The 25,304-nt window shown below is 38.0% G+C and overlaps 1 protein-coding gene across 2 annotated transcripts in view; it reads right to left on the bottom strand.

The window, feature by feature from the left end:
• LOC131040576 (flap endonuclease 1) overlaps positions 1-18,953 on the bottom strand; it is a 77,648-nt gene extending 58,695 nt beyond the window's left edge. Inside the window, exons 1-7 of one of the 2 annotated variants that reach the window (XM_057973521.2) lie at positions 18,692-18,953; positions 18,467-18,583; positions 8,443-8,501; positions 8,254-8,313; positions 8,063-8,116; positions 7,858-7,906; positions 7,682-7,729 (exon numbers count right to left, since the gene is read on the bottom strand). In XM_057973521.2, coding sequence (XP_057829504.2) covers positions 7,682-7,729; positions 7,858-7,906; positions 8,063-8,116; positions 8,254-8,313; positions 8,443-8,501; positions 18,467-18,583; positions 18,692-18,703 — 399 coding nt within the window. In that variant the 5' untranslated portion in view covers positions 18,704-18,953. The remainder of the gene's footprint in view (positions 1-7,681; positions 7,730-7,857; positions 7,907-8,062; positions 8,117-8,253; positions 8,314-8,442; positions 8,502-18,466; positions 18,584-18,691) is intronic. The other variant, XM_057973520.2, reaches the window with a different exon arrangement.
• Between the last annotated feature and the right edge of the window lie 6,351 nt (positions 18,954-25,304).

Raw genomic sequence — 25,304 nt, 5'->3', positions numbered from 1 at the left:
TCGATCATCAGGATAACTTCGGCTATCGGGAAGACTGCATTAGAATTGTGTCGATGACCCGATGGACCTATCTTAGGCGATCAGGGTTGTCATCGGCTATCGGGTGTTCCTATCGAAAGCTATTCGGATACCCAATGGAGCTGTCTTAGGCGATCTGGGTTGACATCGGCTACCGGGGGTTCCGATCTGAAGTTAAGTCGATACCCGATAAGTCACATTTGGCAATCAAGTCGATATCGGCTATTGGGTTAATGTGCTGAAGGCTACGCCGAAGTCCCAGTTGTGACCTGTTTCACACATCGGCCCATTGCAAATGGGGACCCTCTAATTTTCCTGCTTTCTAGGATTTTGTTAGTGTCCTGTGACCTTTTGCTGTAGTTTCACCAAGCCTTGTCCAGTTCAGAGCATTCCAGGCCCTGACAATTGAAAGTTAGTTTTTGCAAGTTATGTGATTCCGAAGTGTGAACACCACCAAAGTGCTTAGAAAGGCCAAAGGATGAAGATCGCAATCAATTTGGACGAATTTGGACAACTTTCTATTTTTAGAAAGTTTGCATTTTTGCTTTTTCCTATTTTTTAGGAAGTTTTGTTTTTGGCATTTTTAGCCCGATCCCCGATATGTCTATTTTTAGAAAGTTTTTCCTATTTTTTAGGGATGTTTGCTTTTTGCTTTTTCGAGATGCAAACCTAGGGTTTACACTTGCACCACTGACCAGCTTCGACACGAACTCAAAAATTCCAAGTTTTGACCTAAAAAAGCTAAATCCCTAGATTTTAGGCTTTTTGCTTTTTCGGGATGCAAACCTAGGGTTTACACTTGCACCACTGACCAGCTTCGACTGGAACTCGAAAATTCCAAGTTTTGACCTAAAAAAGCTAAATCCCAAGATTTTAAGCTTTTTGCTTTTTCGGGATGCAAACCTAGGGTTTACACTTGCACCACTGACCAGCTTCGACCGAAACTCGAAAATTCCAAGTTTTGACCTAAATAAGCTATATCCCTAGATTTTAGGCTTTTTGCTTTTTCGGGATGCAAACCTAAGGTTTACATTTGCACCACTGACCAGCTTCGACTAGAACTCAAAAAAAATCCAAGTTTTGACCTAAAAAGCCAAATCCCTAGATTTTAGGGGGCGCCATGCCTCAGATGATCCACCTAAGCATGGATTTCGAATTTCAAGTTAATCCGGTTAAATTAGATCAAACTATGAAATTTTGAAATTTCTCTGAAAATTATTCTAAGTCTGGCTAACAAGGGTTTTGAAGTATTTTTTTGCAGGTTCAAACCCCACCATGATGCAAGAGAGGCCATGAAGGAGCCTTGCCTGAAGTCCGCCATGCCTTAGGAGGCTTTGTGGGTGCTCATCCTGAAGTCCACCATGCCTTAGGAGGCTGTGTGCGTGCTCACCCTGAAGTCCGCCATGCCTTAGGAGGCTGTGTGGGTGCTCACCCTGAAGTCCGCCATGTTTGGGGAGGTCACATGGGAGCACACTCTAAAGTCCGCCAAGGTCTAAGGGGTCACATGGGAGCACACTCTAAAGTCTGCCAAGGTCTAAGGGGTCACATGGGTGCTCACCTCAAAGTCTGCCATGCCGTTGGGGGTCACATGGGTGCTAAGCCTAAAGTCCGCCATGAGTTTGAAGAGACCATGAAGGGGCCTCCACCAAAGTCCGCCCAAGCATGTAGGAGCACTCTCCAAAGTCCGCCCAAGGTGGAGAAGTATCCAAATTCCACCAAGGGCTAAAGGGGTCATGTGGGTGCCAAGTCTAAAGTCCGCCAAGGCTAGAGAGGTCATGTGGGAGCTAAGCCTAAAGTCTGCCCCAATGCCTTAGCCAAAATTCTCACCTTGCTGGAGGTCTTGATGGAGCTAAGCCTAAAGTCCGCCCCAATGCCTTAGCCAAAGTCCGCCATGCATTTGGAGGCCATGTGGGAGCACTCTCCAAAGTCCGCCAAGGTTGGGAGGCTAAGGAGGAGGAGTGATCAAAGTCCGCCCAAGGTGGGAGCACTCTTCAAAGTCCGCCCAAGCATGTGGGAGCACTCTCCAAAGTCCACCCAAGGTGGAGAGGTATCCAAAGTCCGCCCAAGGTCTTCAAGAGGTGAGAGAGGTATCCAAAGTCCACCAAAATTTGAAGAAGATGGAGATAACATTTTAAAAATCCACCTACACATTGGAAAGTCAAACAAAGATGCCAGTGATGTCACAAAATCCATTGGGATTTCAAAATTAAATCCAAAATGAAGAAATATCTAAAAATCCTCAAAATAAATCCAAAATGGAAAGTTTTTTTGAGAATATTGAGAGAATATTGGAAAATTATTGAGATATTAATTCAAAATGGAAATTTTTTTTTGAAAGGGAATATTGGAGAATTGATGAATATCTTCAAACTTAAATCAAAATGGAAAGTTTTTTTTAAAAATTAGAAGTATGAGTTGGATGATTCTAGGGGTTTTGTTTAACCTTGTCTACAAATACTTCATTATCAACTTCATTATTACACCAAGAAGTTCAAAGTTACTAAGGAGAGCTTAGTAAAGTATGTCAGTTTGAAGATCATTTGGAGAAAATTCCAGATATTGCTAGAAGTGGGATAATATTTTTTGGCAGAAGGTTTACAAATTTTTGGAGAAAGGCAACTAGTACGAGGAAGAATCATCCAACTTTTCTGAATTTTCTGAATATTTTGGAGAAAATTCTAGCCTTACTTCTATCCAAGTCAGAGGTGAAATTAAAATTGTGAATTTTTTGAATATTTTCCAGAATTTAATAAATGATTTTTTTCAAAAATTTTGAAGGAAGAAAATCATTTTTTTTGGCTAAGTATGAAATTTTTTTGAAAGTTTTGACACTTGGTGGTAACCACAACCAGCCTTAAGACTGAGGGTTTTAAGGTGAAAATTCGATTTTTATGGCTAAGTATGAGAATAAAAAAATGGAAAATTTTCCAACACTTAGCCATTTCGCAGCCCCGTTATTTTCAAAACTTTACCAATCATTTTCTAACTTTAAAATTTCCATTGTTTGCTTGCAGGCTCTAGACATTATGAAATTCCAAGTAGACAAAGATGCTCCTCCAGAGTCGAGGATGACTTCAAAGTGGAAGAACATCAACGACACCAACCTCAGACACATCAATCTGAGGGAGTTTAAGAAGCGAATGTTTGGTCTAGACAACCTTCTGGCTACCACCATTGCGCGAAAGATGATGAAGAGTGGTATCGTGCGTGTTGCTGGCTTCCTCCCCACCATGCAGTGCAATGAACTAGTAGTCGAATGTGCCAAACACTACAACCCCATCAGTAAGGACATTGTTGCACCTGATGGAAGAGTGTTAGCGAATGTCAACGATGAGGCCATCAGAGAGGCCTTCAGGATTCCAGAGTACCACAACACAATCTATATGACAAAGGACGAAGCTGACAGAAGCTGACAGTCTGTACCAGGAACACCTAGAGGAATATGATGCCATAGTCAACCATTCCTGGCTAGACAAGCCGAGGAAGGGCGCCTCCAAACTCCAAAGAAAGAGCCTAGTACGAGCATACTTCAAGGAGGACATTGGGGACATGATTGTCCTGCTCAATAGAATAATAGGAAATCCTCAGGGAGCTCCATTCGAACCCTGGATGTATTATTTCATTAATGAAATAATCAATAGAGTAAAAATGATAGACTGGGCCCAGATGATCAGCGACAACCTAGACAGCCAGCAAAGGAACCTGGAGGCGAATAGGACTTTCTTCATGAGTTCTTACTTGTTTTATTCTTTGGCCAGGACCTACAGGTACAGAGGTCTCACTTGTAGAGGAGAAGTTGGGAACAAGGAGAACCAATTTCCAGTATATGATTGCTATCCCCAGCTCCACATGGAGGAGAAGTTCCATTTCAAAAGGGTGAATGATACCTTCGTGATGCACATTACCTGAACACTTCAAGGTGGCTTGCACCAGAGGCTCTCTCAAGAGTCTATGGACTTCATCAATCGGTTCGGGTGTTGGTACATCCAATATCCAAAGTTCACTTACCTTCGAATTCAAGGATTCTCTGGGCCTCCATACAAGCTTCCAGCTTACCCTACCAACCGAGTGGTGTTGCTCGAGGTTGTGGGGCAATTGGAGGAGTATATAGTGATTCAAAGGGATAAGCAGAAGGCGGCAAGGACGTCCTCACTTACAATTGGTAATGGGCTGGAAACATGTCCATCATCACAAGCTGCAGCCACCGCTGAGAAAGAACCGGCCTGGTATCCCTTCTATCAGTACAAGGCAAGAAAAGATTTCGATACATTCCATAGGATAAAGAAGATCGAAGGGACAACGTATGAGCACAAACTGGATCTAGAAGACTACTGGGCTAATGCAGCCGATAGTTTCGAGATCCGGAAGAGGATAGTTTCGAGATCCGGAAGAGGTTCTGGTCAAGAATTCCTTTGAGTATGGTGAGAGCAACGGAAGTGTTCAGAGTTGCTGATCAGGTAGAAGAAAGCCTAGAATTTCAGCAGCCGGGCTTTGAAAAGATGAACAATGAACCCTTAGTCTTAATAGATTGGACAGAGGGAGAGAAATCGGATCTAGCAGACCTCATGAGGTCGGTGGTTGAGTACTCAAGGTGGTGGGCGTCTGAAAAGACAAAACAGTTGAAGGCCAAAGGTGTGACTTTGACTTATGAATTAATGGGAGTAGATGATACTCTGTCCGTCGATCTTTGTACCTCCGCCGGTGATGCTCGAAATCCAGAGAGTGTTGGGTCTCGAAAGAGGAAGGAGTTGGGTGGAAGCTCCACAAAGGTCACAGGGAAAAGGCCTATAGGTGAGAGAAGAGAATCCAGCGAAAGTCACTCCATCCTAAGTGTTGCTTCCATTGCGCCTGATCAGAGTGCAACTGGAGAGCAAGAGATGAACATCTATGTGATTGATGATGAAGTAAGAGTGCTTTCCCAGCCAGTTAAGGAAGTAGTGGAAAAGGTCTTCCAAAGTCCAAACAGGGAGCAAATTGAAGCACCTACAATCTTCTTGGATGGCATACCAGCAAACCCAGGAGAGGCAGATGATGAGTTCGATTGGAACACTGTAGAACAATCAACCATTCCGAATTGGCTGAGAGCAAGGATAAAGGCCAAGGTTCCCGAGGAGGCCCACTCAACCGAGGAGGCCACCGCAACATTCTTGGAGAAGGTGAATGAACCCACTATAGCTAAACCACCCAAACCCGCCAGGAAGTTTTCCCTGATTCAGAGAGACAGTGCCGGATTCAGAACAATCTAGATAGCAGTGCCCAAAGAAGGGAAGACCAGAGACAATGTCACCGCGGATGATTACAAGGTTACCACCATAGAGCTAGGTAAGCCTACCCAGGACCAAGAAGTCCAATACTTTGATGACTCCTGCAACGTTCTGAAGGCAAGGCTAGCTCATGAAAAGGAAAAGAGGAAGAAGTTTGAAGAAGAGAACCAACAGTGGAAGAAGTATGTTCTCCATCTTACCAGCCCGCTCAACCGTGAAGTTCCGGCTACTCCACCACAGCCTCTTCAACAGGGATCAATGAAAGACTATGATGATATGAAGGGCTCGTACACTCAAGAAAAGGAATGGATTTCAGACGCTTCAGTGCGTGCTGACACCCTGGTGGAAAACTTAGCATCGGCACATGAGGCAACTTCTTTGTTGATTGATCGTATCTAGGATCTAGCATCCAATTGGGAAGAGGTGGATGAAATTCAGAATGAAATATTCCCTCATCTGAAGGTTATCCGAGGCATGTCAAAGAGAAGCTTAGTGAATGCAGGCATCATGCAGGTACGACTTCGGCACGTGGTACTATACTCTAGTTACTCGAATTGAGGTTCCGAAGAAATCCAAGACCAAGTGTTTTGAGACAGAGGCAAGTGTTAGAGAGATCCTGGGCAAGGTATTCCGTGTGGCGTCAGAGATCTGGAAGAAGGAAAGCTTAAGGGAGAAGCATTTACAAGCAGAGAACCTGAGAGCCAGGATTTAGGCGAGCTTCTTCAGGGATTCAGGGATGATTGACAAAGGCGATCTTTCAAAGATTGCAAACTTCCTCTCCATCAATGACAACTTCCTCACCCAAGCAATGGAGTGGGAAGGCATCCTTGCCACATGTGTCGATGATGTGGACCTCATTGACTTCCAGATTGGCGGTTTGCCAAGTGTCACCATGGAGGAGGTCAAGCTCATTGTGTCCAGATACGTTGAATCTCTGAAAGAGGAAAGTGGCCACTCACCTTAGTGAAATTAGCAGTTGCGCCACTTGTCACTCTTCCATTTGTTTGAACTAGTGATGTTTCGGGAAACCCTAATCAGGGTTTAGGTTTTTCAATCTTGGCCCTTGATCATTGTTTGATCTCGGCCATTCATTTATTTTTGAGAACTATATAAGGTTGCCTCCTCTCATTTGGAGGGTGTGAGGTTTTTGATGTATTGTTGCTTAAGGTCATTTCCAGATAATATATTGCATGTGCGCTGCTTTGTAATCTCTATTATTTGAATGATTTGCATGGTTTAAATTGCCTCAACACTTAGTTAGAATTAATTTAGATTTGCTTTCATTGTTGTTAATTTGAATGAAGGATTTGATAAGTGTCAATTGATGGTGTATCTCCACTCACACTTTTGGTAAATGGATGATTTCCATCTTGCCGTGTAAAGTTAGTCTGAGCCCATCCCCTGTGCATCCCAACATCTCGATCATAAGCACAACACATTGAAGATTGCACTGGCCTTGTGTAGTTGTCCCTAGTGTGGTGAAGCAAGGTTTGGTTTCTCGAGAACACCCAGTTGATACCGTGTCCAAAATTCGTAGGATTAGATTAGCCTTCTCAAACCCTATCTCTTTTTCCCTTTCTTTTGAAAGTCTAAATCCCAGAAAATTCCCCCCCAAAAAAAAGAAGAGCCTAAAATTGCTAAATCCATCTAAGTCCAGCAGTTCAAGATACTTGTTAAACGTAAGTCCCCCTTGAAATTTCAGCATACACTACCCAAAAAGCTATTCCACTAAAGTCGCTTGTTCCCACATATAGACCTTGGAATCAGTAGTGATTTTTCAAGAGAGGATAGAATGCCTTCGGGTATCCTATCCTAATGTTTGGTAGATGATAAAACAGACACCAACAGATAGGTAGGCACCTCAAGGCTGTTATCTCTCAAAATCTTTTAGATAGACATATTTAATATATCTATGCTAGTACTGATTCAATCATAACCCACATCACATTTAGAACCCAACACATTTAATAGCTTCTTATAAAACTCGATTAGCAAAACAAAATCCTTGCACTTTTCAGAACAATTGACAGCCTTGAGTGAGGGATTTGTTCACAACATTTAACAACAATGTCAATGGATTGTCACTTGCTAATATCTGCCCACAAAAACCAACAATTGGCCTCTCTAGCCTTATCCAAGCTTGATGTTAATATAACAAAAATTGTGCTTTCTAAGTACATGGCATTGAAAACTAAAAAGATCATAATTTTCATTAACTGCTAGCCTATAAATAAGCACAACTAGTAGAATTCAACACAGAATGTCAAAGGATTTTTTGTAATGCTATATTGCAAATCATTGAGTCAACCTTCCTCTTGATATGCATATTTCAAGTAGTTAGCTATACTTTTGTTTGTCTTAGTAAGCAATCAAATTGAAATGAAGTGTAGATTGCTCACCTTGACTGTTCGTTTGCTGTACCTTTCAATATCTTCCTTGACTCCTGTCTATAATAAATAAATCAAATTCATGTGTCAACAATGGAGTTAAGGTACAAGGAAAGTGAAAAGCAAGCAAAAAGCCAGGGCATAACTCAAAGGTAAAAACAACATATAATTCCTGGGATCAAGGATACCTCAATGGCCTCAGCTAAGTCCTCTGTAGCTTCTTCTCGCCTTGATAGCCTATGCACAAGCCAGCATACAAATCCTTTGTAGAGCAGGGTTACAAAACCATAAAAAGTGGTAGCATTCTAAACCATCCCAAAGACATGTTATGTAGAAGGGACGTTGTGAACTGAAAAAGAAAAAAACTAGATTTCACCATGCCCACAAACTCACCGCTTGGCAAGTTCTTCTTTTTTTAGCTCAGGTGGCTTTCCATCAAAAACATATCTGGTAGAAATAAACAATATCATTTCACACAACATATATAAAAGACAAACAAATCAATTTGTTTGTTCTCATTCTTTGATAGTCACAAGGATGTTCTGGAAATATAAATGTCATTTAGAAAGATTTGTTTAACTTACACAGGCTTAATACCAGCTTCTAATAACCTAATCGTACGAGTGAACATTCCTTGTAAATGGCTGCAACAAATATTGTAGTTTCAAAATATTGCTTAATTGGCTTTCACTTTCACCATGGAGCTTCAAAGCTGCTGTATATTTGAAACTTGTCTGTTGTCAATAACATGAGCCAAAAGGAATGATACCTACCTTGTAACTTCCCCTGCTTCATTTGTTAGCGTTTCATTGCCAACCCTGCCAACAACAATCTGCAACACTGACACTAGTAAAGTAACTGTAAAAAAAATCATATTGTAAAGCATACGAAACACAAATTAATTATAATGCAAGTCGAACAAGAGCTTCGGTACATAATCATTCCACTTGTTTAAGAGCTACAAAAGTACAATGTAAATTGATTGTAAAGCAGATGAAAGCTCATTTAGGGTGTAGGCCACAGACAGTCATAGAAAACTAATGGACATGATTAATGTCATGGAAATTTTATCCACTTATGCCACTGTAATAGAGCAGGTAAATCCCAAGATTCATCTAAGCAATTGTGAGCATCAATTATATTGTCATTATCAATGATCCTCCTTGTAGTTACACCCATACAGGGATCGAGATATTTCAACACAGAGAAAAAACATTAATATGAACTGAAGCATTCCAGGATAATGGCAGTTAGGCTACCTATAGGAACACATATAAGGAATATGTCGAACATGTCACTGCAAGAGCAGCTTAATATTTATGACCCCCCCAACCAATCCACTAGAACATGAATCGTTCGATACAAATAGATGATGAGTTCCTTTTAGGACCCTTGCACTTACAATATTGTCTAAGTTGCCGGTTCAAGTGCGGGTGCCGGTTCAAGTGCGGGTGCGGGTGCGGGTGCGGGTTACAAAACCTGTTACAGCAGTACGGCAATATTTTTTTCCCTCGAGTACAGTTACACACACACACACACACACACACAAGCACACACACACAAGCACATCCTTCCTTTGGTACAACACACACACACACATGCACACAGAGGCACACACAGACACACAGACATAACACAGGCGCACACACCCCCACACGCACACAGAGGCACACACAGACACACAGACATAACACAGGCGCACACACACAGAGGCATAACATATGAACAATTGAATCAACACACACACACAGGCATAACATATGAACAATTGAATCAACACACACACACAGGCATAACATATGAACAATTGAATCCTCCTTCTTTGTTTGGTAAAACATTACTTAACACACACACAAACAAAACACACGAGGGCATAACATATGAACAAATGAATCCTCCTTCCTTTGCTTGGTACAACATTACTTGTCACACACACACACACACACACACACACAAGCATAACATATGAACAATTGAATCCTCCTTCCTTTTCTTGGTACAACATTACTTATCCCACATGCACACACACACAAGGCATAACATATGAACAATTGAATCCTCCTTCCTTTGCTTGGTACAAGATTGCCACACACACACACACAAAAGGGCATAACATATGAACAATTTAATCCTCCTTCCTTTGCTTGGTACAACATTAATTATCACTCACTCACACACACGCACAAGGGCATAACATATGAACAGTTGAATCCTCCTTCCTTTGCTTGGTACAACATTGCTTATCCTCCCATGTCCTAATCACATGCTTTCCACCTCCTTTTATAGAATTGTGGATGCTGAAATGTTCTCCTAGGCCCTATAAAAGTTCTTGCATGTGCTGGGAGATGAAACATCTGTTCATTTCAATTTCTGAGTTACATAGTTGCAGACACTATCTTGGCAGCAATACTATCCTTGGCAGTACTGTCTTGGACACTTCTGCTTTTTGTTCTGTCTTCTATCTAGATTTTGGATCCATTTTACTCTTCACTAAATTTCTTCTATACATGTTCTATTACACACGTGCACGCACACACACACAAGGGCATAACATATGAACAATTGAATCCTCCTTCCTTTGCTTGGTACAACATTGCTTATCCTCCCATGTCCTAATCACATGCTTTCCACCTCCTTTTATAGAATTGTGGATGCTGAAATGTTCTCCTAGGCTCTATAAAAGTTCTTGCATGTGCTGGGAGATGAAACATCTGTTCATTTTAATTTCTGAGTTACCTAGTTGCGGACACTATCTTGGCAGCAATACTATCCTAGGCAGTACTGTCTTGGACACTTCTACTTTTTGTTCTGTCTTCTATCTAGATTTTGGATCCATTTTACTCTTCACTAAATTTCATCTGTACATGTTCTACTACCATTTTCATTATCCATATGGATAATTTTTTCCTAAGCATATTAGGGTGGTTGTTTACAATGCTGTCATTACTTTTGAACTCGTGAAGCATTCCCAAATAATGTCTTGCTATCTTATCTATAATGCCTCATGAGTATTTCAATACCCTGTAGAATTTCTTGAAGTTTTGTTACTACAAATTGACAATGTGAGTAGTGAAGTAAGCACATGCTTGGTAGAATAGGGTGAGCTTGCTGCTGCTATTACATACATTAATGCTGATTAAATTGGCTGTCATAAATAAAAAAATCAGATCTAAGGTTTCTATGTTGGTGTTTCCATGTTTATTACTGCTCTCATAAATTTATCAAGCAACTTATTATCCAAATCCACTTACGTATTTGGTTAATTTCAGTGCATAAGGGTTTCATATAAACATTGGTGAATGACAGAATTGCTGTCCATAATAAAACATTCATAGTTCAGCAGCCATATCTGATATGTTTGACACATACAATTCACATCTGTTGTTTATGTTGCAGTTGAGGATGTATACCAGCATTAGAAGGGTTTAAATTTGTTGTTTGAAAGTGTAAGTTTTGTTTACAGGGGTTTATGATATTCTATCATTGCTAATTAGCTAGAGTTTGGCATTTACATTGATCATTTAATTATTGTTTCAGCTGGAACATGTTTTATAAATCATCCATTTCCTAAAATTGTACAAATGGAGACATTACAAAGATGAATTCCCAAAAGTCAATATATAAAACCTGTATTAGCAGGTTCACTAGGAACCTCCCATACTAGAATTGGTTCAACCTGGTCGAATCTAGTCTTGATTTGATTCTGAGTTCCCGCAGGATATTGCCCAGGCCAGGCACCCCAGGTCACCTATGGGTGCTTCAGAGGGGACCCATTGTGCCTAGGCAGTACCCTGAGCGAATGCAAGGGGGCCCACAACTACTGGACTCAAAAAACTTAAAAAATCCATTTCACAAAACATTTTTTAAAGCAAAAAGTAACCTATAGCATCAACTTGCCCTCATTCAACTCATTTGACAAACCAAAAAGAGTTAAACCTACACCAAGAAAATTAAACCATCAAAGATGAGTGAATCTTTCATTTTTCCAAGTTTTGAAGAAAAAAAATTTAATTTATGCGTAATTGTTGGTGTAATTATTTATTCATCTTGGATATAATTACACTTTACTTAAGTTTACTTAAGTACATGCATAACATTGTAGTTTGCATATGAGACACTTAGGGAGATGTGCATACATTGGGAGTGTGTATGTAAGAAAATTTCCACCTTTTATGGTGTGATATTGTTATTACTTTATCATATCCACTTATCATGTAGTGATAATTTCACCTTCGGTGGGTGATCCACCTCATGTGGAATATTTTATTATTTCTCCTACCTACCCTTGCATCTCATTGAGCCACATGTCATCTTTGTGTGCTCTCTTGTCTCTTAGCTTTTCCTTTATAAGCAAGCTCATCTACATTGCATGCAATTTTAATGATCCAGTTGATCAGTAATTTGCATCTTGATTAGAATACAATTTATTCTTATCAAATATTTGTCTCTCCTATTGTGCTATTCATTGTGCTCTAGATCTTGACTATTTTCAACAAATTCTTACAGTAATTGTAGACACCTAAAATTGTCCTATCTTTAATTATTTTATCCTAAGTCTTCTATTAATTAAATAAATTCTTATTTATTTAATTAATTCATTAATCCTCTTCTAAGTCTTTCCTCATTTAAATAAATACTTTTATTTATTTAAATTGTCATTTTCTTAAATTAAATAAATATTTTTATTTATTTAATTGATCCCACTTCCTCTATTAATTAAATACATATTTATTTATTTAATTAATTCATTGGCTTTTTCCTTTAATGACACATGTCATCTATCTTTTAATTTTCTTCTACCTACCCTTTAATCCTAGCCGACCATTTATTCTCTTCACCTTTTAATCTTATCCCTTCATTTCCTAAAATGTCTTCTATATAAGAGGATACTCTCCTTCATTATAAACCCTAATCAATGTGTCTAATCACCTTATGCAATCAAGCTACTTCAACCACAATCCGTTCTTTGTTGAGCTCTTGTGCACACATAAAATCTAAAAGCAAATATATCAAACAAAATCAATGGAGATAGGAGACAATGGAGATTGAAACCCTACTTGACATATGAATGATAATATTGTTTTATTTTGTTGATTTACATGATCTTAGATATCTCTATTGGTATTGGTGAATGTTTCATTCTAGGACTTAGATTGTTTGTGGTTGAATCTTTATGGTTTTACAATAGTTTTCATCATCATTTTTCACCGTATACAGTAATAAAGGGTTATAATGCCTATTATAACTCGATAAATGAGACAACTTCTGCATGTGACACAACTAATCAGAGTAGCAATCCAATTGGTTGTGGTTCAAATGGAATTGAACCAAATGTTAACTGTGATGTTTTTGATGAAGAGAAATATGAAAACTATTAAATATTGATTGTAATTTTCATTGTGTATTGATATTTTTTATTTAAAAAATAGTGTTTTCATTCTTGCAAATGATGAACATGAAGTATTTAATTATTTTGTTTATTGGCAATTATGAGGATCACTATTTTTATTTTTTATAATTTACAATTTTGAATATTATATATATAGTCGGGTACACCCTTACCCAAGGGAAAAAAATTGGTGTACCACTCTACCTGATACCAATACCCACACCCAAACCCCTACCAAGACACGTAACTTGGTAGAAAACCATCAAACAAAACAAGCTGCAAGTCTCTAGTAATTTTTTGGGAAATTAGAAATAGTATAGCTTCTAAACTAAAGTATATCGCTCTTGGTTGCAATCTCATGCTTAATTGATAGCAAGGTGAGTGTTAAATGCCTTAAAACATATTAAAATACTAAACAAAGCTTTTAAAAGCTATTTTATTTCTACCATTCAACCTAAGTCACGCCTTCAAATCTTGTTGAGCCCTATTACTTCAAAAATGAAAACTGGCTCCTATTCTTCTTTTTACTATATTCTAACCCTTATGTCATTGACAGATTGTCACCTCAAATTTGTTCTCTAATATCTCTATTACCTATTTTTGTTTTCATGACAAAAAATGTTTATTGCCAAAAAGAGCCAATAGTTTTGAAGGAAAGGTTTTTATGATTGTTAATAAGGCCTATGTTTTCAATTGTAAAGGAAAAATGGCAAATGCCTTTTATATTCAAGTTCATCTTGAAAAGCAATTAAAAAAATTCCTTATATATATAGCAAAGAAATTTCAAAAGGTTTTAAAAAGCTTTCAGGCAAAATAGGTGCCTCCAAAGTTATAAGTAAAAGTCAATATTCTGTCAATGACTTGGAGGAAATTAGTTTTTATAAATTTAAATTAAGTCCTCCACCTTGCATGTCAAAAGAGCCTTATCAAAAGCCTTATTCCACGTGGAGGAGTCAAGACCTTTCAGAAAAGAAGAGGAAAGTAAAGTTTCACGCTGCTTATTAGGGTTTTCTTTTGTTTTCATGGAGTTTTTTTTCAGTCTTCAGTTTTGCTTTATCATGGAAATAAAGCTTTCCAGCGAGACAAACACACATGCAGAGCCTTCACACCTCCATTACACCACTAGACTCATCAAGAAGCACTGATGGGAATCATGCAGACATTCATGGACGCAAAGACCATCTCAAATCTTCAAGGTGCAGTTAAGTAACAAGAAAGGGGAGTTTCCAATCAAGATCGATGTGAGGTAGGGTTCTAGAAATCCTACTCTACATAAAAAAGAGGTGCTTTTATTATCATTCATTAAGCAAAAGGAGACTGCCTGAAACATAGAAGCCATAGTTTGTTTTGTGTGGTGATGAACATAAATGGTAAAGGGTTTTCCTACTGCTTATTTTCTGCCTTTGGAGTAAATATATTATTCATTATTCAGGCCAACGATTTGGTCAAGGGTGGTAATGTCTCTTTGATCCTGGTAAAAAGAAAGTGAGTAAATCCCTTCATAGAGATAATGGTACAGATCTGAGACAAATCGGCATTGAGAAACAGTGATCACACTTCTAAAAGATAGGAGGATTGACAGTAACATTGTAGATCTGATTGAGAAGATGCTTGCAAAGATATGATCACAACTCTCCAAAAGGAATCTATATGTTTGTTGAAGACAAGAGGGGGAAGCTTACAGTTATGTATGTCAAGAATCTCAATCAAAAGGAAAAAGATCACTGCCTATGAGCAGTAGATAACAGTCATTTTAAGGATCAGACCAAGGCTGTAAGGCAGATAAGAGGACTTCAAGAATTTGAGTTTTTTTTAGTTGTAGGCATGTTTTGAGGGCACTGAGAGAAGTCAGAAACTATCAAGGAGCCATCAACACTCCCTAAGGTCAAATGAGCAGAGAACACAATGAACTTTTCCATAAAGAGCAGCATGATAGAAAGACCTTTACAACAGCAGCCATATGCTCATTTAGAACAGTAATGAAGGTATCAAAAAGGCTATGGAGAATCATCATGCTAAGGTTTGAAGTGATACCATTGAGGATCTAAGAAAGTATTCAACAAAGACAGTGGCAATAAAATAGATTGTTATCATTTAACCAAAAGGGTTTAGATTGGAAAGCTTCTAGCAGACAAGGGTTCGTACCCTATACATCACCAACAAGGCCTAGGACAATACAAATCTGGGAAAGAGATCACTGATCAAGCTTCAAACATAATGAATGAAGTGACTATGGGGCAGAATAATAAGAGTCACAATGAACTTTTGAATATCAATATTGAAGGCACAAGAAGCATTCAAGACAATATTTGCAGACCAAATACCAAAAGACAGTGTATGAAGAAGGGTGACTTGATGGCAACAATATGTAGAAATATGAGTAACTAGTGAGCACCAAGAGAATCACTTACAATTTCAAAGAACACAATCACAGTAGGAGCTTGTATAGACCCCTCATCAAGAGGACATTTAGAAAATAAGGCATTGAATTAAGAGTTTGATATAAGAACAAGAAGATTGGATACTTTCAATGACGAGAGATACACTAAGAAAGACAGAGAAGCCAGAACAAGTAGTTACCAGTCCATTGAACCTTATTGCAGTCCTATTCAATGTCAAAAGCAGTGAAAAGATTGCCAATACAGAAACATAAAATGATTGCAATTAAAGCAGTCATGAGGTTACAATTATAATATAGTCTCATACACAACCCTCTTAAGGACAGTCATAAAGCACTGTTAGAGCAAAGACAGTGTTTGCTGGTAAAGTATGGCAGTAACACATTGCCACAACTATCATAAGACAGTGGGCTGTTTGTAAAGCAATTGCAAACTTTAGTATAAATAACAGTGATCGGCAATCTTCAACGTTCCAAAACAGAGATGCATTTCAAAGACAGTCATCTTAGACAGTGATATAGGGGTTTGAAATAAAAGACACAGTCCATAAGTGCTGAAACGGGGATGTCCTCAAAGATGTCAATACCAAAGGAGTCTCAGATGAAAGTAAAGATGAAAACACAGCATTAACAGCTTCAAGAGTTCACAGTGAAGAAAGAGATGAAGGCTTATTTCAGTAGGAAAAGGAGAACATTGAAAGAAATAGCAACAACGTGCATTCATTATACTAGCAGTTGCCAAAGCTACCAAATAAGGAGACCTCTCAGCCCTAGGGCAGTAATGGAGATAACAAAGAAGAGTTATCAAAAAACAGTGGTATAGTAGTTTGGAGATCCTTCAACAATACAAGGAGCAGTCCATACTGCCAGTCAAGGTCATAAAAATGAAGAGATTCATTGCTTTTGTGATGATGAAAGAATAGTTTAATGATAGAGGTTTCAATGGCAAAGCTTGAGGCAACAGTCATGAGACTGTTATAAAGTATTGTTGCAGTCCTAGAAAATGATTACATGTTAGATTTTGACAAGGTATAGACTTAAGAGAAAGCAGAGATAGTAGCAGAGATGATCACCACTGTGACAGAGCAGTGACATACAATGATGAGATGACAGTCTATCAAATGCAAGATAGTGGACATGAATAGTTCAAGGAACTGAGATCAAGTAATGGTTGCAGCACTCAGAAGGATAATTTTGACAGTAGTAAGGAGCAATAGATACAATCACAGGAATATGACTCAGGGTATAATGGTCTCTACACCTTGCAAGGAATGTATGAGAGCAGTAAAAATGAGTGCATAAGTCGTGTCAAGGTTCTCTTTGTTGCATTTTTATTCCTAACCATGGCAGATTTGAGATCAAGGGATGTTGAGGATATATCAAAATGAACATAAAGGAAGATGATATAAGCTAGAATAAAGAATATGTGATATATGATACTTTGAATTCTTTGACGATATCCTACACAAATTTCAAGGTAAGTTAAAATCCAACTTCGAACCAATCACTAAGATCAAGCAATCAGCGGATTTATCATACACATCAACTCAAGGGGAGGTTAGAGAGTCAAGAGATAGTGTTTGCAGTTCATTCATTAGTTTTGAGGCTGAAAATAAGGAGTGTGAGGGAGTATACAGCTGTCAAACATCAGTTTAAGACCCCACATAGCTTACACTTGAGTTGAGACAAGTTTGGAGCCTGTTATCAGCCTTGTAGCACCTTCTCTGCATGCCTTTTCTCCAAATTCGACCCAAGAATCAAAGATCATGCAAATTGAAGATGAAGCCACGGAACAAGCAGTTAGTTCTTCATTCAGTTCAAGGCTAGTTCTCCTTGGCTCTGTCTTTCAGTTATGATTAGGAGACCTTTCTATAAAGCTTTCTTCTTCTATCTTTCTCAGTTAATTCTTTTCTTTTTGCTTGCATGCACAGCAAGCATTCAGCAATTGTAACTCATTTATTTACAGATCCAAGCATTGTAACAGCAATTTCTTTCAGAATTCAATAAAAATCAGCTAGCTCCTTCTTGGCAGACCTTGTCTCTTACATTGTCTTACGAATGATTGATAAAACTTTGTGTATTATCCTTTGTTTTGTCTCATTTAGCTTTGTGAGAACAAGAATTATTGTGTTAAATGCAGGTCATATTTGGTGTAAATTGGTTCAGTATGTTTTAAGTTGTGAAATTGATCGTTTCCTTCAGAAAAGCTGAATCATAACCTCCATATGAAACACTGATGCATTTCATAATCTCTGCTGAATTGTGAACCAAGTTTTAAATCTTGAAGTCTGATTGTGAATTAAGATAGGTTACTTTAGATCCATTTTGGTGCAATCACCTCCTATTAGAGTAGTACATTCAGTTTCAGAAGCAAGCTTTCTATCCCTTTTCCCAGATAATCCATAGTTTTTAGGAGGTGTTATACGAGAACCAGCTCGCTCTGGAGGTTGATTTTCGTAATAGGCAACCCACGGGCCTAAACTTCATCCCATGTTTCACAGGATTGATGAGTTTCATACTTAGCATTCAGGGTGCAACCTTTGTGACAACAGTCTCCAGACGTAAATGATGTATTATGGGCTACCTTCATCAAAAGTTCTTATTTTTGTTGTTAAACACCTATAAAATGTGAGCTTCAATATTTTCACGCAACCTTCCTAGTGACCCAGAAGTCCAAGTTTTTTAATTGGTATAAGAGTTAACTATTTACAAAATGCCAGCCTTTAATGTTCGCAAGCATCCATGCATTCACAGAAAATCCAACTCAGAACAAGTTGTAAGATGTTTCTCCACACAAAGTATTAAATAAATTCAGAAAACCTACAACCTAAACCCTAGTTCTAGCTAGATCAGTTGTTATAAGCACATAAACCATATCACTGAAGCCATAACTAATCAACTCAGAAAGCCATAAGCAAAAAAAACTGGAAAATCTACCAACTTGCAAAAACTATTTTACTTACAACCTAGAAAGTTTGTTCTACAATTCCATTGGAAAAATGAAGCTTACCAGGAACTGATATATGCTCATGCTGGCATCAACGGCTATCTTCCGTCCAAAATAGCTCTCAAACTTTTGCTCCTTTATAGACTTCGGCGCATTGTCTGCTAGAAGCTTCGTTAAACCCTGCCAGACAAAAAATGAAAAACAGAAGGCATGTTTTTTTCCATGCAGAATTCAAAGAAAACTTCAAAAACACTATGAAATATTCACTATTATAGGAAAATTGCTTACTTTTACTCCCATAGTGATTAAAAAACTTGCTGCAGAATGTTTTCAAATTAGGGTTTGACGTGAGATTGAGTGCTTTCAAAACAAAACCCTGGTTGCAGTTGCAGGGTTTCCCGCCAATGAAATTTTATACGAGTTCGTTCGTCTATTGATGGCGTTGGCTGAAGAAACGTTAAGTGACGGAGAATGATACTAAAACCAAATGTCGTGATGAGCATAGTGAGCTCGCTTTTTAAGACTTACGGGGCAAGTCACCACTTTCTGGATTTTAAAGATTTCATTTTCTTTTCTTGCCGAGGCCTTTTAAAATTTGGTGGATGTTGGCTGTATTTAGATTTTTTTTTTTTAATATATAACTTGTATAAAAAAGACGACCATGGTAAATTATAGCTTGGATATATTGAGTAATAAAATTTAATTAATAATAAAAAATAATAATATAATACAAATATAAATTATATTAATAATATTAAAATGAACAAAGTTGATTAATGACGTTCAAGGGGTTGAGCTTAACTGGTTAAAACATTGGGAAATGGAATTTTAACTTGTGACTCTTGGTCTTCCATAGGATGGGCCCCCTATTGTGTCCCCACTGATCCATCAAAAGCTATTCAGGCTTCGGCCAATTACCCATCAAAAAAAAAAAAAAAATTGATTAATAACAATGTTAATAATATTATTAACAAGAATTTAATTATAAAATGGTATGATAATTCAATATATAAGATAATTAATGACCTCAATTATTTATAAGAAGAAACCTAAAACTATATGGACTATCTCCATAAGTATTAATTCATTTTTTAAATATGAAAGTTAAGACATATAAAACATTTTTTATTTAATTCAACAATATTTTTTAAATATTTTTAAATAAAACTAAACATTCAATCATGGGTAGAATATAATTTTTAATGTATAGTATGTCATATTTAAAAATTATAAGCAATATATTTTATTACAGTCATTTAAATACAATCATATGCATTTATATTATTAAATTTTAATTTTGATGATATATGATTGTATTTGATCTTTTTTATTATGACATTTTAAGACTATATTATATGATAAAGAAAAAATTTAAGCATCCAAAAAAATCATATAAGATTATAATAAATAATATTTGGTAAGATTATAATAAATATGTATTTGATTTATATTGTAATTTTAAAAAATAAAAGGTAATAAAATTAAGGACTACTACAATTCCAAAAAAAAAATGCCTCTCCTTTAATTTGTGCGAATATGCGAATCTGGGATAATAAACCTCACAGGGAAAACCAATTTCCTGCAAACCCAAACAAAGAGAACAAATGGCAGTTAGTCAAATCAAAGAAATTTAGGAAAAAAGAGAAAATTTGGCAAAATCAACAAAATTTAAACCATGTGGCTATAGGAGCAAATAAAATATATATAGTTAATCCACGACATATGACTGAAACAAACAAATTTCCCCTGGGACATCCAAGGAAACCAATGAGCCATTATCAATTCAATAAGGATGCAACTGCTAGGAGGAATAGGTGATTTGTCCAAAATAACCAAGGTAACTTTGCACGGAATTTCCATCCACAAGGGAAACCAAATCCCAAATTTGCTCACAACACAATGTATAAGGTTAACTCTCTGCAATCTGCTCCACGATGGCAAAACATAAGAGATTCTATGACAAAGCAAGCAAAAAATCCTCATCTCACTAGGGAGGATTACAAAGCATTTGTCATCCACAACAAAACTATGGAGACAAGATGGAATCAATGCAGGAAACATGGACCATTTGTGAAATGGAGTGGATCAGGGCAATCAATTAACAATGTTGCAAGCTAGTGGCGATGGGCATTCTCAAACCAGGTAAGTATTTATATCCTTCTTGATGATTTTCTATATCTAGACTGTAAAGAAGAATCTTTGAAAAAAGAAATGTTATTTGGAGAACCTGTAATTTACAGAGGCTTTAGTTTCCATATTCTATATTAACAAAATAATTTTAATCCTAAAGCATACAAGCCTAAAACATTCCCTTAATGGATTAGAATACCATTTTTGCCAATAGAATTGTTACATATAGAAACCCTAGTAGAAATTGAAAATTTCTGGAGCTCCTTTATAGGGGTAAAGGATATTTTTTCCAACTCTATAGAGGTTAAACTATGTGTTGACATCAAAACAAATGTTAGAGATCTAAAACCTTTGGAACTGATTATGGTGCAAGAAGCTTATTATATCAGACCATAATTTTTTAGAGGCCCCATTCAAGGAATATAAGAATAAAAAAGGATGTAGCAGAGGTTGGGTTCAATCTAAATACAAAGCCCCCACAGGATGAGGGGATTAAAATAAAATTGAACAATGATATTGGTGGATTTATTATTGAAAAATCAGCCTTTGAATATGATTTATACCAAACCAACCCCCAAGTGGAAGCTAATGTGAGAGCTTCTGAAAGTAAAGCTGCTCTGAATCATGTTTTATCAGAAGCAGTATCTCTCCAGGAAGAAGCAAGAAGAGAATTGATCGGTTTGGGTGAAGCTCATAGAGATATTTTGGAAGAGAAAGAGGTAAGTAAGCATGAGGATAAGGTGGTAAGGACAGACTGTATAAAAGATGGAGATAATTAGTAATTAGAAGAAGAGCAAATACCTACAGAATTAAAAGCGGTATATGATATGATGGACTTAAACCAACCTATGGGGGTAGAATATGACTCAGAAGAAGAGGATAATATAGAGGTGTTGGTAAAAAAACAAAGGTTAATAAGAGATATCTTGGAGCTCGATGCAAAGGAACTGGTTGAAACTGAGATAAAAGAAGCTCTTATTGATGACATTGCTAAAGGGGGAGAGGATATAAGGGACTCAGTAAAAATAGGTTTGGCCTTAAATTGTCTTGATAAAGATACCTCAGATTGTGGAAGGTCAGCAAAGAAGAGAGGAAGGAAATCCCTAAATGAACTAAGAATGATGGCAGGGGAAGCAGAGGACCAAACTAAGATTACCTCTCTATTAAATGCAAGGAAGGGGAAGTGCCTTCCCTAGGACAAATGAAGCTCATAACATGGAATGTTAGGGGCCTAAAAAGCAACGCTTAATTAAGCACAATTTGTCAATCCTAAAAACAGAAATAATTATGATACAAGAGACCAAACTCAATGAAGAAGAACTGAATAACTTTAGTAAGAAATTGGGGATATGGAAGATGGATAATGTCCCAGGGATAGGGACTGCAGGAGGACTAGTCATAATTTGGGATCCAAGGAAGGTTTGTTATGAGAAAATCATTAATAGAATTTATTGGCAGGGCGGCTGGGTTAGAAGCCTATTCACCTCATTGAGATTTTTTCTTATCAATATATATGGGCCAATTAGAAGTAATAGTAAAAGGGAAGTCTGGGTAGAAATAGAGATATTTTTAATACAGAACCCTAATGAATGTTATATAATTGGAGGAGACTTCAACACAATTTTGGATCGATCAAAGAAAAATGGTGGTGTATATGGTGAAAATGGAAACAACAATAACATTGAAAGACTAAATGAATTCAACCACAAAACCCTAGCCTAGCAACAACAAAGATCCACCATAACATATGAAGATTACCTAAGACAATGCAAATCAAATGAAATCACAAAGATTATACCATCACATGTCCAATAGGGTTTGAATCTCCATTCTCCCTATCTCCATTGATCTTGCTTGATATATTTGCTCTCAGATTTTATGTGCACAAGAGCTCAACAAAGAACGGAAATGTGGTTGCAAGTAGGCTTGATTGCATATGAAAGTGCAAAGGTGTAGTATAGTCAATTGATCAAATAGTCAAGGTTTGATAATGAAGGAAGCATCTCCTTATATAGAAGACACTATATGGAGGACTAATATTGAGAGGTATAAAAGAGGTCGGCTATGATTAGAGGGTAGGTAGAGAAAAATAATAAAATAATGAGAGGGTAGGTAGTGTAGGAATTAAGAGATGAATGACATGTGTCATGGGTGGAAAAGGCTAATGAATTAATTAAATAAATAAAGATTTATTTAATTAATAGAAGAAGTGGGATCAATTAAATAAATAAAAGTATTTATTTAATTTAGGAAAAAGAATAATTTAAATAAATAAAAGTATTTATTTAAATGAGAAATAAGGCTAGAAGAGGATAAATGAATGAATTATTTAGACTGGACAATTTTAGGTGTCTACATTTTGCCCCTCTTTGAGACAATGCAGCTTGTCGCGTTGTTTCAAAGAAGATAATATGAACTGATACAAAGTTGCCCCAATATGGGAATGATATGCCCCCTCGAGAGATAGGATGAAAATGTCTGAAAAGATCACAGACAATCTCTCGATAAGAAAGAAAGGCTAGAATGGATTGACTGGATTGGATGGAGTGAAAGAGTCACGGGATAATTAAGACTGACTCGGGAAACGAGGGCTAGAGCTAGCGCTAGGGCAGTCTATAAGATAGACCACGAGGGGAATACATCTTCATTGTCATCCACACATCCAAGAGATCAGAGTGCAGAGCGAGAATAGAGCCGCAACAGTCAACAGTGATGGCATTGGTACATAGATTCGATCGCATTTGCCGATTTCAGAGGTCAGCAGATGTAGGAGAGCCGGTAAGTATCGCAAAACCTCCTTGTACTTTGTTATAATAAATGTTGTCATTAATACATGCTAGGTAGCGCATTTAATGCATTTTAGGATAATGTCAAAAAATGTCAAAAATGTGTAGGCACGTCTACGTTGGTGCCAGACGCATTTGGGTTGGCTAGGCACGTCTGTGTTTGTGTCAGGCGCGTCTATGAATGAAAAGGCATTTGTGCCAAATGTGAGCGCATCTACGTTAGACAGACATGTTTGCGTCATGAGGACACGTCTGTGCAGGACAGGCGTGTCTATGCAAGACAGAGGCACGTCTATGTATTTCAGGCGTGTCTGTGAAAAGCAGGCACGTTTATGCAGTCTGTAAGCGCGTTTATGTCATGAAGGCACGTTTGTGTCTTCAAGGCCAAATCGATAGTTCTGTGATGAACATACGCTGTCGATTGGATAAGCTCCTGAGAGGATACACTCAAGCAGGTCCTCTAGGGAAGACTAGGATAGTAGATAGGGCTAGGATTGACAATTTTGTGATAGAACATACATTGCCAATTAGGAAACTACTCAAGAGGATACACTCAAGTATAGGCCCTAGGATAAGATAGATCAAGGCACTTTGTGATGAACAGGGAGTACCAAGACATCATACTTTGTGATGAACAGGGAGTACTGATATGAGCAGCACTTTGTGATGAACAGTGAGTGCAAAAACGTAGTACTTTGTGATGAACAGTGAGTACCACTAGGATAAATAGCAACACTTTGTTATGAACAGTGAGTGTCACTAGAATAGAAGTAACACTTTGTGATGAACATTGAGTGTCACTAGGATAGAGTATCATAAGTGCTTAGGATAATAAGCAACATTTTGTGATTAACAGTGAATGCCACTTTAACTGACACAGTTAATTTGCTTGACTGCAGGAGTATCTACCTATGCTGGAGTCACGGGAGAGATTGTCATCGACTCAAAGGTTGCGACCAAAGTTGAATTTTAAGGATAGAGCTGCCATTAAGGTTATGGGCTTGCGATATATTCTGTATGTGCCTGAGTTTCAGGCGAACATGGGATTGCTGACTGCACTTGTTGAGAGATGGCATTCTAAGACATGCACATTCCATTTGCCGATGGGCGAGATGACAGTCATCTTAGAGGATGTGTACAAGATACTGAAGATATTGATCGATGGGGCATTGATACCTTACGATCAAGACGGAGACAGGGATGCACTAAGACGAGTGTTCTAGGATCCAGGACTAGAGATGAGGGTTGGACACGTGGCACGGGACACGATGACAGTGACAGGACTGGCGCTACCAGCAGTGTTGGGAGGAGTGATCAGTGGGTTCCTGTGTCTTGACAGAGCGACATGAGGGTTGGCTGTGGGCTGGGGAAGCACCTTGGAGACACTGGTTACACAGCATACCAGATATGCCTGGGGACCGTGTGTGCTGGCACACTTGTATTATGAGCTTCACCAGTTCGTTTATCATGGATCCGTAGGATTAGGCTGCAGAGTTACATTGTTACAGGTGTGGGCATATGAGCATTTGCCAGTTACCCGACCGATACATTTCAGGGGCAGGGGTCATGGACGTAGTTTTGTTCATCTATACGATACGATTACATCATAGCCTCAGATTGGCAGGTTGGAGCACTGGCGTCGAATCTTGGATGAGATTGACAGTGTGATATGGAGGCCGTACCAAGAGTGCGAGTAGTGGGAGGATGACGCAGCAGAGCTGCCATACACTTTTAGGAGCAGGTATCTGATTGGGCAGACACCCTATGTATTAGAGAGGTAGCTGGTAGACTGGGTATTTAGGCAGTTCAACAGGATTCAGCAGATGCCATGGGGTTCTGATATGTATGCGCAGACAGTGTGGGACCAGGCACACTTTGGGCCACTATTATCATATGATCAGGTAGTGATGCAGCTAGTTGAGATGGTTCCCTTGCCGTGGGATATGTGGTTAGAGATTAAGGATGCGGGTATGGATGCAGAGTAT

This window comes from Cryptomeria japonica, chromosome 4 (assembly GCF_030272615.1).
Source record: "Cryptomeria japonica chromosome 4, Sugi_1.0, whole genome shotgun sequence".
Classification (NCBI taxonomy): Eukaryota; Viridiplantae; Streptophyta; class Pinopsida; order Cupressales; family Cupressaceae; genus Cryptomeria; species Cryptomeria japonica.
Note: the sequence above shows the minus strand (reverse complement) of the source record. Positions and strands in the feature narration are given on the sequence as shown.